The sequence below is a fragment of the Lepus europaeus genome, chromosome 5 (assembly GCF_033115175.1).
Source record: "Lepus europaeus isolate LE1 chromosome 5, mLepTim1.pri, whole genome shotgun sequence".
Taxonomy (NCBI): domain Eukaryota; kingdom Metazoa; phylum Chordata; class Mammalia; order Lagomorpha; family Leporidae; genus Lepus; species Lepus europaeus.
In genome coordinates, this window is record NC_084831.1 from 141,034,944 (window position 1) to 141,049,446 (window position 14,503).

The 14,503-nt window shown below is 48.1% G+C and overlaps 1 protein-coding gene across 4 annotated transcripts in view; it reads left to right on the top strand.

Annotated features, from left to right (window-relative positions):
• GALNT11 (polypeptide N-acetylgalactosaminyltransferase 11) overlaps positions 1 to 13,576 on the top strand; it is a 53,881-nt gene extending 40,305 nt beyond the window's left edge. The window contains exons 7-12 of one of the 4 annotated variants that reach the window (XM_062192884.1): positions 4,140 to 4,257; positions 5,379 to 5,531; positions 9,155 to 9,373; positions 10,633 to 10,737; positions 12,660 to 12,797; positions 12,915 to 13,576. In XM_062192884.1, coding sequence (XP_062048868.1) covers positions 4,140 to 4,257; positions 5,379 to 5,531; positions 9,155 to 9,373; positions 10,633 to 10,737; positions 12,660 to 12,797; positions 12,915 to 13,046 — 865 coding nt within the window. In that variant the 3' untranslated portion in view covers positions 13,047 to 13,576. Of the gene's footprint in view, positions 1 to 4,139; positions 4,258 to 5,378; positions 5,532 to 9,154; positions 9,374 to 10,632; positions 10,738 to 12,659; positions 12,798 to 12,914 lie in introns of those variants that run through there. The other 3 variants (XM_062192885.1, XR_009865976.1, XR_009865975.1) reach the window with 3 other exon arrangements.
• The last annotated feature ends 927 nt before the right edge of the window (positions 13,577 to 14,503 follow it).

The following is a 14,503-nucleotide window of genomic DNA, read 5'->3' on the forward strand; positions in this document are numbered from 1 at the left end:
ATTATTTTAAAAATTCTGTGTGCAATACAAAGGTACTTCAAAATCTTTTGGAAAAATGGAATTAAAAGATTTATTTTATTGTAGAAATGTTGAAATCCATGCATACTTTTTTTATAATAGTCATTTTCTTTGAGCTTTTTTGAAGACCTCTCACGGATAGAATCCAAAATTTTTACACCAAAGTAAGTTCATTTTTAATTCTATTCTCCGAGAACTTTTTGAACTACCCTCATATAAAGCTGGTTTCTTTTCTTTTTTTTTTCCCCTAAGATTTATTTATTTATTTTAAAGGCAGATTTACAGAGCGGCAGAGAGAGAGAGAAAGAAGTCTTCCTCCTGCTGGTTCACTCCCCAAATGGCCACAGTGGCCAGAGCTGGGCCGATCTGAAGCCAGGAGCCAGGAGCTTCTTCCGGGTGGTCTCCCACACGGGTGCAGGGGCCCAAGGATTTGGTTACTTTTCTTTCACTGTCAGTCTTTCTGTGGTCTTTTATGTAGATATGTCTCTCATATAGCTGATTTTATGTATATTTTGTTTTTAAACCAGTGTGAGAAACTTTGTCTTCTAAGCAGAAAATAGTGGTACTGTTTAGAAGTTACACGTTCTTAGGTGCTCTTCTTTGAGTGGTGGTTCTGTTCTTGACTGATCCAAGTGTCATCTAAATTGGTACTTGCCTAGACAGTGCAAGGCTCTCAGAATGTTGATACTTTAATTACCTCCCTCCAAAGTTATACGCTGTCGATGATGTAGATGTATCTTAAACTTTATAAGACATTTTTTGTGAAACCAGTGTTCATGTAGGTATTACCCGCACATTCCACCTCCTCCACTCTTTTAAAACTTACTTGAGAGGCAAAGAGAGAGAGAGCAAGAGAGCTTCTATTTGCTAGTTCAGTCCCCAGATGCCTGTAGCATCTGGTGAGGGGTGAGCAAAGCTGGGAGGGAACTGGGAACTCAGCCCAGGTCTCCCATGTGGGTGGCTGGAACCCAGTTACTTGAACCACCACCTCTCCTCCCAGGGTCTGCATTCGCCAGAACTGGCTAACCCAGGCATTCTGATGTGGGAGGTGAGTGTCTTAAGCAGCATTTTAACTGACAGACTAAACGCCTGCCCCCCAATCCATGAATTTTTGAAGTGCACTCATGTATCTCACACTTTATCAGTTCATCCTTTGATAAATGCTTAGATTGAGACCATATTTTGGCTATTGGGAATAATGCTATAATTTTTTTTTTTTTTTTAAGATTTATTTATTTGAAAGAGTTACACACAGAGAGGAGAGGCACAGAGAGAGAGAGAGAGAGAGAGAGGTCTTCCATCTGATGATTCACTCCTTAATTGGCCGCAACAGCCAGAGCTGCACTGATCTGAAGCCAGGAGCCAGGAGCTTCCTCCGGGTCTCCCATGTGGGTGCAGGTGCCCAAGGGCTTGGGCCATCTTCTGTGCCTTCCCAGGCCATAGCAGAGAGCTGGATCGGAAGTGGAGCAGCCGGGGCTCGAAGTGGTGCCTGTATGGGATGCTGGCGCTTCAGGCCAGGGTGTTAACCCGCTGCGTCACAGCGTTAGCCCCAGTGCTACAATTTGATATGTTGATTTCATTTGCTATGAATTTCTTTGATATGTTGACTTCATTTCCTTTGGAGTTAGAAAATTCCTTTGGATTTATACCCAGTTTAGTTTTGTTTTTCTTCAAAGATTTATTTATTTGAAAGGCAGAGTTACAGAGAGGAGAGACACAGAGAGAGTCTTGAATTCAATTTGTACCTGACTGCAGATTGCGTGTGAGGAGCCGATTCTCATTTTTTGTTAGTTGCTTCAGATCATTTGAGTTTAATTAAGTGAAAGAAGAGAAGAAAGATTTCAAAAGTGAATTCTGACTAAACCAGCAAATGAAAGAGGCTAGACAGGAGAGGAGGTGACAGTGGCCACTGACAACTACTGTAAATGCCAGTAGCTGGCTATCCTGAGTGGAGCGACACAGAACAATATAGACGCTGCCGCTACTAGGGAATGCCCCTGCTGAGTTTAGTGATTCTCAAAGTATCTCCATGGGGTGCTGTTTATTTGTCTGTTTGCCACATCCACACACTACCTGCAATATTTAAGGCTAATGTTTTAATCAGATTAATGTGTTTTAATTTTATTAAATTTATGTTAAAAGGAGATTTTTTAATTTATTTGAAAGGTAGAGTTACAGAGAGGAAGAGGCAGAGGCAGCGAGAGAAGTCTTCCCTCAGTTGGTTCACTCCCCAGATAGCTGCAATGGCCAGGGCGAAGCCAGGCCGAAGCCAGGCCGAAGCCAGGGGCCAAAAGCTTCACCCTCGTCCCCCATGTGGGTGCAGGGGCCCAAGTACTCGGGCCATCTTCTGCTGATTTCCCAGGCACATTCGATTCCCAGAATCGAACCAGCAGCTGTGTGGGGATGCCAGCATCATAGCTGGCAGGTTAACCCGCTGTGCCACATGCTGGCCCTTTTAGTTCTTTTTAAAGGGCATTCTTGGATTCTTTTTATTTTCTTTTTTTAAGGCTTTATTTACTTATTTATTTGACAGGCAGAGGGACAGGGACAGGGAGGGAGGAAGAGAGATTGATTGATTGATTGTCCATCAGTTGGCTCATCCCCAAATGGCTGTAACAGATGGGGCTGATCCAGGCCACAGTGAGGAGCCTGGAACTCCACCTGAGTCTCCCAAGTGGGTGCAGGAGCCCAAGCACTTGGGCCATCTTCTGCTGCCTTCCCAGGCACCTTATCAGGGAGCTGGATTGGAAGTGGAGCAGCTGGGACTTGAACCAGCACTCATACGGAATGCTGGCCCTGCAGGCGGTGGGTTAACCTACTATGCCACAACACTGGCCCCATCTTATTTTTCAGAAGTGTATTTCAGATATGTATTAACATGGTTTCCTTTTTGATAGTAATGTAATTCTCTGCCACATTCCAGCCTTGTCTTTTGTATCTTTGTACCTAGTGGTCGGTTACTTTAAAGTCTTTTTGAGAATTCCACATTTGAAACATTGCTCGTCTGTTTCTCTTGTAGTTTTCTGGCATTTTTCTTTCAGGTGGTTTTCTTTTCCTGAGTGCCTGGTTATTTTTGTCTAGTGCTGGACTGCGTCCGTCATGCAGTGGTTCCCTGGTGTTGTCCTCTCCGGAAGGCAGATGGGTCCCTGTGAGACCCAGTCTGCTGCAGCCCCTCTCACTTTGACTCAGGGCTTCGCAGCCTTGGCACTGCTGGCATTTTGAGCCAGATAAGTCTTTGTTACGGGGGTTTTCCTGTGCTTTTTAGTGTATTTAAGCAGAACCCCTGGAGTCACCACAGTTGCCAGTGACAACACTGGCCCCACCCACCAACACACACACCCCCAAGTCAGGACAACTAAAAATGCTCCAAATGCTATGAAATGTCTGCTGGGGAGATCAGGTCATCCCACTGGAGCGCCACGGCTTGGACACTTTTAGGTCCACCCATGAATGTGCAAGGTTTGTCAGGTCTCTCCCTGGCAGGCCCTGGAGTCCAGGTATTTGTTTGTTTGTTTTTTCTTAAGATGTATTTGTTTATTCATTTATTTATTTGAAAGGCAGAGTGATAGAGGTTCCATTCACTGGTTTACTTCCCAAATGGCTGCAACGGCTGTGGCCAGGCCAGGCTGAAGCCAGAACTGCATCTGGGTCTCCCACATGGGTAGCAGGGACCCAAGTACTTGAGCCGTCTTGCACTGCCTTCCTGGGCACAGTAGCAGGAAGCTGGATCGGAAGCAGAGCAGCCAAGACTGGAACCGGCACTCTGCTGTGGGATGCTGGTGTGGCAGACAGCAGCTTAACCCACTGTATCACACGCCCATCCCCAGAGTCCGGTGTGTATCCCAGTGTCTCTGTAGGAATGTCAGAAGGAATTAGGTAGTTCATTTCAGGTTTCCATCAAATGTAATTACAATAAGAAAAGTACTTTTGATACTTATAAAGTAACCTTCATGTGTCACAAACCCAGCATATCAAATTCAGTTATGTGGCCCAGCTCACTCTGTGATACTAGATAAAATGTCTTGTAACAGTTAATCTTGTTCATTTGTGATGTTCCAAAGCAAAGCCACTCTGAGCTCATTGACTGTGTAGAATAATACATAGTTGTGTTGCTTTTCTAGGTCACCTACGATGGCTGGAGGGTTATTTGCCATGAACAGACACTATTTCAGTGAACTTGGACAGTATGACAGCGGCATGGATATCTGGGGAGGAGAAAACCTGGAAATATCATTCCGGGTAATTTGATGTTTTCGTGTGCCCAAGTATTTCTTTGTAGTGGAATATAATTCTCATCTATCTTTGCATTTTTTTTCTATAAATTTTATTGATTATCTTTGTTGACAAATGGTGCTTAATGAATGCCACTTTACCATAATCTGTGACGGATAATATCCACTCAAAATGCCAAAAGCATATTTTAAAGTTTGGTTGGAATGAATGGGTGCATATTGCCTCAGGAAGTCTTGATGCACATTTAATCTAGTTTTGTTTTTTCGTTGTCAGTCTGTTGACTTGATTGATAACTGTCAGATTAAGAGCACCCTGGTTCCCATCTGTCCTGGAAGAATTGCTAACAGCTCCCCATGTAACGGCCAGAAGTAGCTCAGTTCAGTGCTGAATTATGCCAGCACCCAGTGTATAGCGTAGTGAATCCCGTACAATGCAGCGACTTCCAGTCTGAGGCAGAGTTCGCCTTTCGTTCTCTTCTCTTCTCTTCTCCGGTTGCTGAGGTTGGAAAGATGGTAGTATGGGTGGGGGCAGTGGCCCAGGGGATTGAGGAGGGTAGGAGTCTTTGGAAAAGGCGGGGCGGGGGGCTGAGATCTCCCTCCCACGCAAACGGCCCATGCGCTGGCCCCATCTCCTGGTCCAGTTATCAATACCATAATAACTGTGCATATGGCATCGTGTATGTTTGCAAGTATATTAACTGCAGTGTTTCAAAAAGACAGTTTCTCCTCTGTGATCTTCAGAATTTTAAGATTGAAAGGCATGACAGATAGCGATAGTTGAGTCTTCCCTTTTTAGATAGGTTAATTTTTGTGGGACACAGTTACCTTAACTGGAATAGGCATTTGGCCGAGCATTTCAGCTGCCTACTGATGCACACCAGGGAGGCAGCAGGTGATGGTTTCAGTGGTTGGGTCCCTGCCACCTCCGTGGGTGTCGTGGATTGCCCTGACCTGGCCATTGTGAATATCTGGAGAGAGAACCAGTGGCCGCGGGAGCATAATCTACTGAGATAAAGCATCTTGCAGACTTTCCTGCCTGTTTCTTAGTAGAGTAGTTTCATGACCACCCTTACACTGATTTCACAGCAGCGTGAGGCATCTGTTAATCCATATTTTGCTTCTGGCCAGATCTGGATGTGTGGAGGTAAACTCTTCATCATCCCTTGCTCTAGAGTAGGACACATTTTCCGGAAGAGGCGACCCTACGGATCTCCTGAAGGCCAAGACACCATGACACACAACTCTCTGAGGCTGGCCCACGTCTGGTTGGATGAATACAAGGTGAGATTAAATTTCTTGAGTCGAACAATGAACGACAAGCCAGTGACTGCTTGTCACTTCTGCATATTTTTGTTGGGTTGATGTTCACTTTAAAGTTCTGTCTTCCTGGGTTTCTTTTTTGTCCTTTCAACCAGTGCTTCTCTCATTTTTGGTTCTGATCTGACTCTGCTCAGGCAACCCACGTCGGCAGAAATTCTCTGTCTTGGGGTTCTTTACTCCTATGCCTCGCGACTCCCGCAGAGCGTGAGTTCCTTCCTCTGCTCACTGTGCTCCCCGGGACTGCTTCCCTTCGGATTCTGCACACTGAGAATTCTGCCAGCTTTCTCTCCTGCCTTAGGCAGAGATCCGTATCTCCTTTGTACCAGCTTTACTGACTGAGGTGTAATTCACAGATCGATTCTGAACATTTGATCACCCCAGGAAGAAACTCCATACCCTCCCCATACCCTTCCCATCCTCGCTCCCCCAGCCCCGGTCACTGACCTTCTCCCGTCTGTACAGTGAGCTGGCTGTTTGGAGTCTGAGTAGGTGGTCTCTGCTGCCCGGCTGCTTTGATGGAGCAGATGTTGTCAGGTTCGTCCTGTGGTCCCGTGCATTCTCACTTCCTTCCTGTTGCTGAGTATCGGTCCATTGTGGATGGACCACGCCGTGTGGATCTACTCCTCACCCGACAGACATTTGGGTTGTTCCCACTTGGCTGTTATGGAAAATGCTGCTGTGAGTCTTTGTGTCAGTTTAAAAACAAAAGAATTATTGAGTACCTACTGTGTACCAGGCTCTGCACTAAGTTTTGGGGAAAAAAGATGAGTAAGAGAATGTGTAGTTATTTTCAACTCTGTGAGGCAAATGCTAATGGAGGCAGACAGTATGTTCTGTGGGAATGATGAGACCAAAGCAACTGTTTGTGGCACTGGCATCAGAGTGCATGTCAGGGGAGTAGAAGTATGGACCTGGGCACTGGCATCAGAGTGCATGTCTGGGGAGTAGAAGTAGGGACCCGGGCACTGGTATCGGAGTGCAAGTCTTCTCTTGTCCTCCAGCAGTCTGAACTCCCTGAGGCCCAGTGCCATGTGATCTCCCAGTCTCTAACGCAGTTCCCAAAACGTGGTCCTGGCCACCCACTCAGGAGGTCTTCCCGGTCAAACCCACCTTCACAGTCAGAGTGATAATGTGGTATTCACCACGTGGAGCGTGGTGCGGGACAGTGGAGTGAAATGGCTGCTGTGCTCGCGCAAATCAAGGTACTGATTTATGGTACCATGCTGTACCAGTCGTCATTGCATTATCCAGTGCTGCCCACGTGGAAATTAGAAAAGCTGGGGTTGTTGTTGGGGTGTAATGGGTTAAGCTGCTGCCTGCAGTGCTGGCATCCCATATGGTGCTCCACTTCCAATCCAGCTCCCTGCTAATACACCTGGGAAAGAAGAGGAAAATGGCCCAAGTTCTTGGACCCTCGTGCCTATATGGGACACCCAGAAGAAGCTCTTGGCTTTGGGCTGGCCTAGCCAAGCCCTGGCTATTGCTGCCATTTGGGAAGTTGAGTAGAAGATTTCTATCTAATTTTAAAAATTAGATTTAATTTTAAAAATAAAAAACCTGGTTTAAGATTGATGAAATAGAAAAAGTGCTTTTATTAAACCTTGCTGTCTTTGGTATTGTGTGTATGTGTGCTCACAGAGAGCACTCGGGCTGCATAGTGAAGGGCAATGATTGGTTTAAGGAACAACACTTGTGCAGGAGTTGTGAGCTTTTTGCCCTGTTCTCTAGGGACATTCTGCTTGTATAAAAGAATGAATGTATAAGCCACAGTCATTCATACTTGGGTATTTGGTGCATTCTCAAAAAGCGGCCAAGTGATAAAAATGAAAATACCTGATAATATTTATTGCAAATGATAAAAATTTGGAGAGCTTGAATTTTTTTTTTTTTTTTTTTTTTTTTTTTTTTTTTTTTTTTTTTACAGGCAGAGTGGATAGTGAGAGAGAGACAGAGAGAAAGGTCTTCCTTTTTGCCGTTGGTTCACCCTCCAATGGCCGTTGCGGCCGGCGCATCGCGCTGATCCGAAGCCAGGAGCCAGGTACTTCTCCTGGTCTCCCATGCGGGTGCAGGGCCCAAGCACCTGGGCCATCCTCCACTGCCTTCCCGGGCCATAGCAGAGAGCTGGCCTGGAAGAGGGGCAACCGGGATAGAATCCGGCGCCCCGACCGGGACTAGAACCCGGTGTGCCGGCGCCGCAAGGCGGAGGATTAGCCTGTTAAGCCTGGGCGCCAGCCAAGAGAGCTTGAATTTTTTTTTTTTTTTTTTTTTTTTTACAGGCAGAGTGGATAGTGAGAGAGAGAGACAGAGAGAAAGGTCTTCCTTTTGCCGTTGGTTCACCCTCCAATGGCTGCCGCGGTTGGTGCGCTGCGGCCGGCGCACCGCGCTGATCCGATGGCAGGAGCCAGGTGCTTATCCCGGTCTCCCATGGGGTGCAGGGCCCAAGGACTTGGGCCATCCTCCACTGCACTCCCTGGCCATAGCAGAGAGCTGGCCTGGAAGAGGGGAAACCGGGACAGAATCTGGTGCCCCGACCGGGACTAGAACCCGGTGTGCCGGCGCCGCAAGGCGGAGGATTAGCCTAGTGAGTCACGGCGCTGGCCGAGAGCTTGAATTTTAAGACAGTTATTTCAAAGCAGCGAGATCTTCCATCTGCTGTTTTATTCTCCAGATGGCCACAATGGCCAGGGCTCAGCCAGGCTGAAGCCAGGAATTCCATCCAGGTCTCCCCTAGGGCAGCAGGGACCCTAGCACCTAGGCCATCTTCCGCTACCTTCCCAGGTGCAGCAGCAGGGAGCTTGATCAGAAGTGTAGAAGCTGGGACTGGCCCTCCGATGTGGTTGCTGGTATTCAAAGTGGAGTCTTAACCACTGCTCCATGATGCTGGCTGTGAAAATTAGAATTTTGAAAAATGGTATCTACCACCACAAGCTTATCTGCACCTAGAGCTGGACCAGACCGAAGCCAGGAGACTCGTACTCCATCTGGGTCTCCCACGTGGGTGGCAGGGCCCAAGTACTTGGGCCGTCTGCTGCTTTCCGCAGGCCATTAACAGGGAGCTAGACTGGAAGTGGAGCAGCTGGGGCTCGAACCGGCGCCCCACATGGGATGCCAGCATTTCAGTCTTCTGGTATGGCCTGTTTCATTGATTTTTAAGATCAGTTTTATACATTTTTCCATTTCTGGAATTGGGATGTGTCTTTGCCTTTCAAATAAGTCTTTAACAAGAAGAGTTACAGAGGGGGAGAGGCACTTTTGCAATGACTGTAACAGCCAGTGCTGGGCCAGGCCCAAGCCCATGGGCTAGCCTCTGCTGCTTTCCTAGGTGCATTAGCAGGGAGTGAGATTGGAGGTGGGGCAGCTGGGACTCAGATCAGTGTTCATACCGGGTGCCAGCCTAACGTGCTGTGCCACACCGCCAGCCCCGGGCTGTGTCTTATAATTTATGTCTTACTCAGTTACTGATGGACTTGCATGAAAAACACCTTTGTTCACAACCTGCTATTTTTAGTTCTTTACACCACAGCTATAATTGCATACAACTCATTTTTAACCAAAAACTTTTTTTTTTTTTTTTTTAAATTCAGGAGCAGTATTTTTCTTTAAGACCTGATTTGAAGACCAAAAGTTACGGAAATATCAGTGAACGTGTTGAGTTGAGGAAGAAGTTGGGTTGTCACTCGTTTAAGTGGTATTTGGATAATATTTACCCAGAGATGCAGATTCCTGGGCCCAATGCCAAAGCCCAGCAGCCCGTCTTCTTCAACAGAGGGCCAAAGCGTCCCAAAGTGCTCCGGCGTGGCAGGGTAAGAAAGCAGTCCTATCCTAGTGTTTCATTAAAACTCACAGGAGGGCAGCGCTGTGGCGTAGTGGGCTAAGCTTCCAGCTGCGACGCCGGTTCTAGTCCCAGCTGCTGCTCTTCCCATCCGGCACTCTCCTGTGGCCTGGGAAAGCAGTAGAAGATGGCCCAAGTCCTTGGGCCCCTGCACCTGCGTGAGAGACCAGGAAGAGGCTCCTGGCTTCGGATCGGCCCAGCTCTGGCCGTTGGGGTCATTTAGGGAGTGAACCAGTGGATGGAAGACTTCCCTCTCTCTGTACCTCTGCCTCTCAAGTAAATAAATAAAATCTTTTTTTTCATAGTTGTATGACTGCACTTAAAAGTGAAGTGTCTAGCCATAAAATCAGTGTGTTTTTGTAGCTGGCATTCTGGAAGTTAAGGCTTGACACCTGTCATTGTCATCTCCCCTGCTTTTATGGCACAAAGAAGGTACTTCTGACAGCCTCGTTCACAAGGCCAGCTGTCCTTCAGTGGCTAGAAATAAGCGTAGAGCTTTCTCCCTCTGGTTCTCTGTGTTTTATAAGATTGAAAAACAAAAACAATTATCAGGGTGGTTAGAGATAGCAGTGTATATCCATATACTTGAAATGCTTTGTTATTGATTACTTTTGTTACTTATCACACTTTCAGAATTTCCAGTTTAGCATGTGTATTATGTTGGTTTTCTGTGCTTTCTTTTTTATAACTTTTGTTCTATTTCCTTGATTTCATTCATTTATTTGAACGGCAGAGAGGTCTCTCATCCACAGGTCACTCCCCCGATGCCTGTCACTGCCGGGAGGCGGGGACTCAACGCCGGTCTCCTGTGTGGGTGGCAGGGAGTTGCGGTCGCCGCTGCCTGTCAGGGTGAGAATTAGCAGGGACTTGGATGCAGGCATCCCAAGCACTACATTAAATGCCTACCTCCCCCCGCCCCCATAGGGGAGGGACAATATACAATATTTTAGTTTCCTTTGTCCCTATAGCGGATTAGTAAACTTGTTTATTTGGCTGGAATTTCCAGTTGACATTGCCGGCACCTGGTTGGTAGAACTGCTTAGTAGAGATGTTCCCACGCACTGAGGCCGGGACTTGGGAATAAGAACTGCTTGTTACCCTTTTACAGCTCTGGGAATTCATGCCTCTAGAAGAGTATCTTCGTGTCTCACCTGGAACTTTCTCAAGCATTCCGCGGTACCTTTCATGGTGGCCTTTTACGGTTGTCAGCAGCTCTCTCTTCTTTTACAGCTCTATCATTTCCAGACCAACAAGTGTCTGGTGGCCCAGGGCCGGCCCAGTCAGAAGGGAGGCCTCGTAGTGCTTAAGGCCTGTGACTACGGGGACCCAGATCAGGTGAGTGATGCCAGTCCTTGGGAGACCGGCTCTGGTGAAGGAATGCTGCCCATAATCAAAGATGGAGTTTTCTGACTTAACTTGTCAGGATTGACCTCAAAGCTCATCTTCGATGGTGACCTTTGTCTCTGGTCGATTTTTCCTCTTTGTTCATTTTCATAGTAGCACTTCAGTTGTTTAGACCAGAGATATCTCCAGTACACGTGGAAAGAATGACTTACTTAAAAACCATATGATTGGTAGAAAAGGCAAACCTAAATCCATACTAGATGAATTCAAGTATCTCCTGTAGAGTTTTCTCTGAATTCAAATTTTCCTAATTTTCAATGGCTTATGAACAGAAATCCACCAGAATTTCTGTTCATTTTATTCATAGAAGTTAACTACATTTTATGCATATGTGTTTTAAGCTATATTGCAGTGGCTATAAAAATAAGCAAAGAACTTATTCCAGTTTGGCGCTGTAATTTCGGAGTGATTGTCTGTGATAAAGCAGCAGTGACCTAACCTCGCCATTGTAGCAGTGGATTCTGCTACTCAAGAGAAAAAAGAAACACTTGGACTTGTTGGTAAATGGAATATTTACTTTGATATTTCACAGAAAATATGACCACTCCCACAAATACAACACAATCTAAAATTGACACACATGTTGAAAACATGGCTTAAACGAATTTTGTGCCATTTCTGGGAGGAAAGCAGGCAGTCTGTGGACACTGATGAGAAGCGGGGTGGCGTGGCAGTGGTGTAGGTCCCACTGCGATGAGACAGCTGACATCCTCCGGCTCCCTGGGGTGATGGAAGTGTACCGTCCTAAATGTACCAGGGTGTGGCTCATGGAGTTGTTAATACCAGAGCTGCTAGCCATAAAGTTAGCCATTCAGTCCCGCAGCCGTGCTGGTCACGTTGCCAGTGCCCAGGAGCTGCCTGTGCCCGGGGCTCCCTCATGGGCCTACGGCGGCAGCACCGCAGCAAGGCCTTTTAGGGTTTCCTGTGACTCAGTGAGATGAGGGGAGAACGAGAGAAAATGCATTCATTCGGATGTAATGGTGACGCATGGTGGAGACGAAGCTGCTCACCGCGTTTGCCATTCTGGGCCTGTGTTCCTGAAGATGAGGCCGTGGAGTATAAAGAAGGCGGGGACGCCAAGTCTGGAGGAGCGTTTGCGCATCTCGTCCCCGGTGTACGGGCCTGCAGGTTGCAGTGACGGCACAGGAGGCCCGTGTGCCCCTAAGGGGGAGCCACTGGGCGCCTCCCGTTCTTACTCAGCTTGGGCACTGGGAAGGCCGGAAATTGGAAGATTGAGAATCCTGCGATCAGTTAACCCAGTTAAGGAAGCGTCACCAACACAATTCAGCCGCTGCTTAGGTTGCTCCCAGACGCCCCTCTGTCTCTCGGGGTGAATTCCTTCCACTGCAGGTGAGAGCTGCAGTCTGCTTCGTGCGTGTCTAGGACATCGATCGGTCCTTCCTGCTTTCAGACCAAACAGAGGCCGGCGCCGCGGCTCACTAGGCTAATCCTCCGCCTTGCGGCGCCGGCACACCGGGTTCTAGTCCCAGTCAGGGTGCCGGATTCTGTCCCGGTTGCCCCTCTTCCAGGCCAGCTTTCTGCTGTGGCCCGGGAGTGCAGAGGAGGATGGCCCAAGTGCTTGGGCCCTGCACCTACATGGGAGACCAGGAGAAGCACCTGGCTCCTGGCTTCGGATCAGCGCGGTGCGCCGGCCACAGCAGCCATTTGGGGGGTGAACCAACAGAAAAAAGGAAGACCCTTCTCTCTCCCTCTCTCTCTCACTGTCCACTCTGCCTGTCCAAAAAAAAAAAAAAAAAAAAAAAAAAAAGACCAAACAGAACACATCCCTTTTTCTGCACAACTCTGCGAAATGGTTTCAGTCCCTAAGTGGCCCTTGGTTGCATTTTTCCTAGGTCTGGTTTTACAACGAAGAGCATGAGTTGGTTCTCCATAACCTGCTGTGTCTAGACGTGTCAGAGACCCGCTCGTCGGACCCGCCACGCCTCATGAAGTGCCACGGCTCGGGCGGCTCCCAGCAGTGGGCATTCGGGGTAAGGCGGCTCCCCTCTCCTGGCGTCCCTTCCCATGATGGGCCGGTGTGGGTTTTCAGTAAAAGCCAAGACATGGGGGTGATGTTTCTTCCTTGCTACCTCTTTTCTCCCTGCCAGAAAAATAACCGGCTGTACCAGGTGTCGGTCGGCCAGTGCCTGAGAGTGACGGAGCCCCTGGCGGGGAGGGGCTCCGTGGCCATGGCCATCTGTGACGGCTCCCCCTCGCAGCAGTGGCATTTGGAAGGTTAAGGCCCACGCCAGGGCTGGAAAGGTGATTCGTGGGCCGTGGAGGAAGCCGCGTGGCGCCACCTGCAGGGGGCGACGTGTCCTCTTGTTGGAGGCGGCGGGAGGCCGGGGAAGAGGACGCCACCCCCGGACGTTCAGGTCATTCCTGAGCTGCTTTTAGAAATTGCTCGATTATGCAGTAACCCAGAACACAGCTGAAGCTCTGTAGAGCCGAGTTCACACAGGACAAACCCAGGAGTGGACGTTCTTGCTGAAGTCTGTCTGCTCATTTGAATACCTGTAACAGTGGAATGAGTTTATCTGAGTAGGAACTTGTCATGATTTCCTTTCTTAGAACCCTTTATAGGTCGTAGTTAATTTAGAATATTCTTAATATGTCCTGAGTAGATAATTTAAAGGCTGATTGAATCCATGTTACCTGTCAGGAGGCATCATTTATGAGACATATTTAAGACGCGGTTAACTTATCAGTCATTTTGATGAATCATGGTACTATCTACACCTAAAATAAAGGATCCTTTTGATTATTTAAACGCGATTTTGGGTGCGTGCTCTTCTGTCTTAGACCGGGGCTCTGCGGAGCTGCCTTCTGTATGGATACTCTTGGATTCAGCTAACGAGCAGCCCCCGGCTGGGGAAGGGATGAGAATCTGGCCACTTCACATCAGCGACACTGGCAGGGCGCTGGCGCCAGGGTTCAGCTGTAAACGCCAGCACATAGGTGAATTCTCTCTCCCATCTCAGAAGAGACGCAGGCTACTGGCTGGGTTACCCGATCTTGAACCACAGAACAGTTACATATTAGACCAATGATCTCTATCCCAAATATTTTATCTGTCATATAATACACATAGATAACAGAAGATAGCTTTAAACCCAGGAATATCAGTCATCACATCAACTGTTCCAGCTAAAAGGCAGACGCTGTTAGACTGGATAAAAACCCCAGACTCAGCCTCCTCCTTGCCCACACAAATACAGCGGAAAAGGACGGGAAGGGCCAAGCGTGCCTAACGTGGACCGGGAGGCCGGCGCCGCGGCAGGGACTGCTTCCGGCTCTCCCACATGAGTGCAGGGGCCCAAGCCCTTGGGCCATCTTCTGCTGCTTTTCCAGGCCATAGCAGAGAGCTGGATCAGAAGTGGAGCAGCCGGGACACAAACCGGTGCCCATGTGGGATGCCAGCACTGCAAGTGGTGGCTTTACCCTCTCTGCCACAGCGCTGGCCCTGCTATATTAGATTTCTGAACAAAGAAGAGTACTAGGGATGATGAAATGGGACATTTCCTGATGACAAAAGGTTCAGTTCATCAAGAAGAAATAATCAGAAAACAACAGAACTTCAAGATGCGTGTGTCTGGCCTACGTAGTAAGTGGCCACTTGGGATGCCTGTGTCCATACCAGAGTGCCTGGTCTGAAACGCTGCTCCTCCAGGTCCAATCCGGCTTCCTGCCAGTGCTC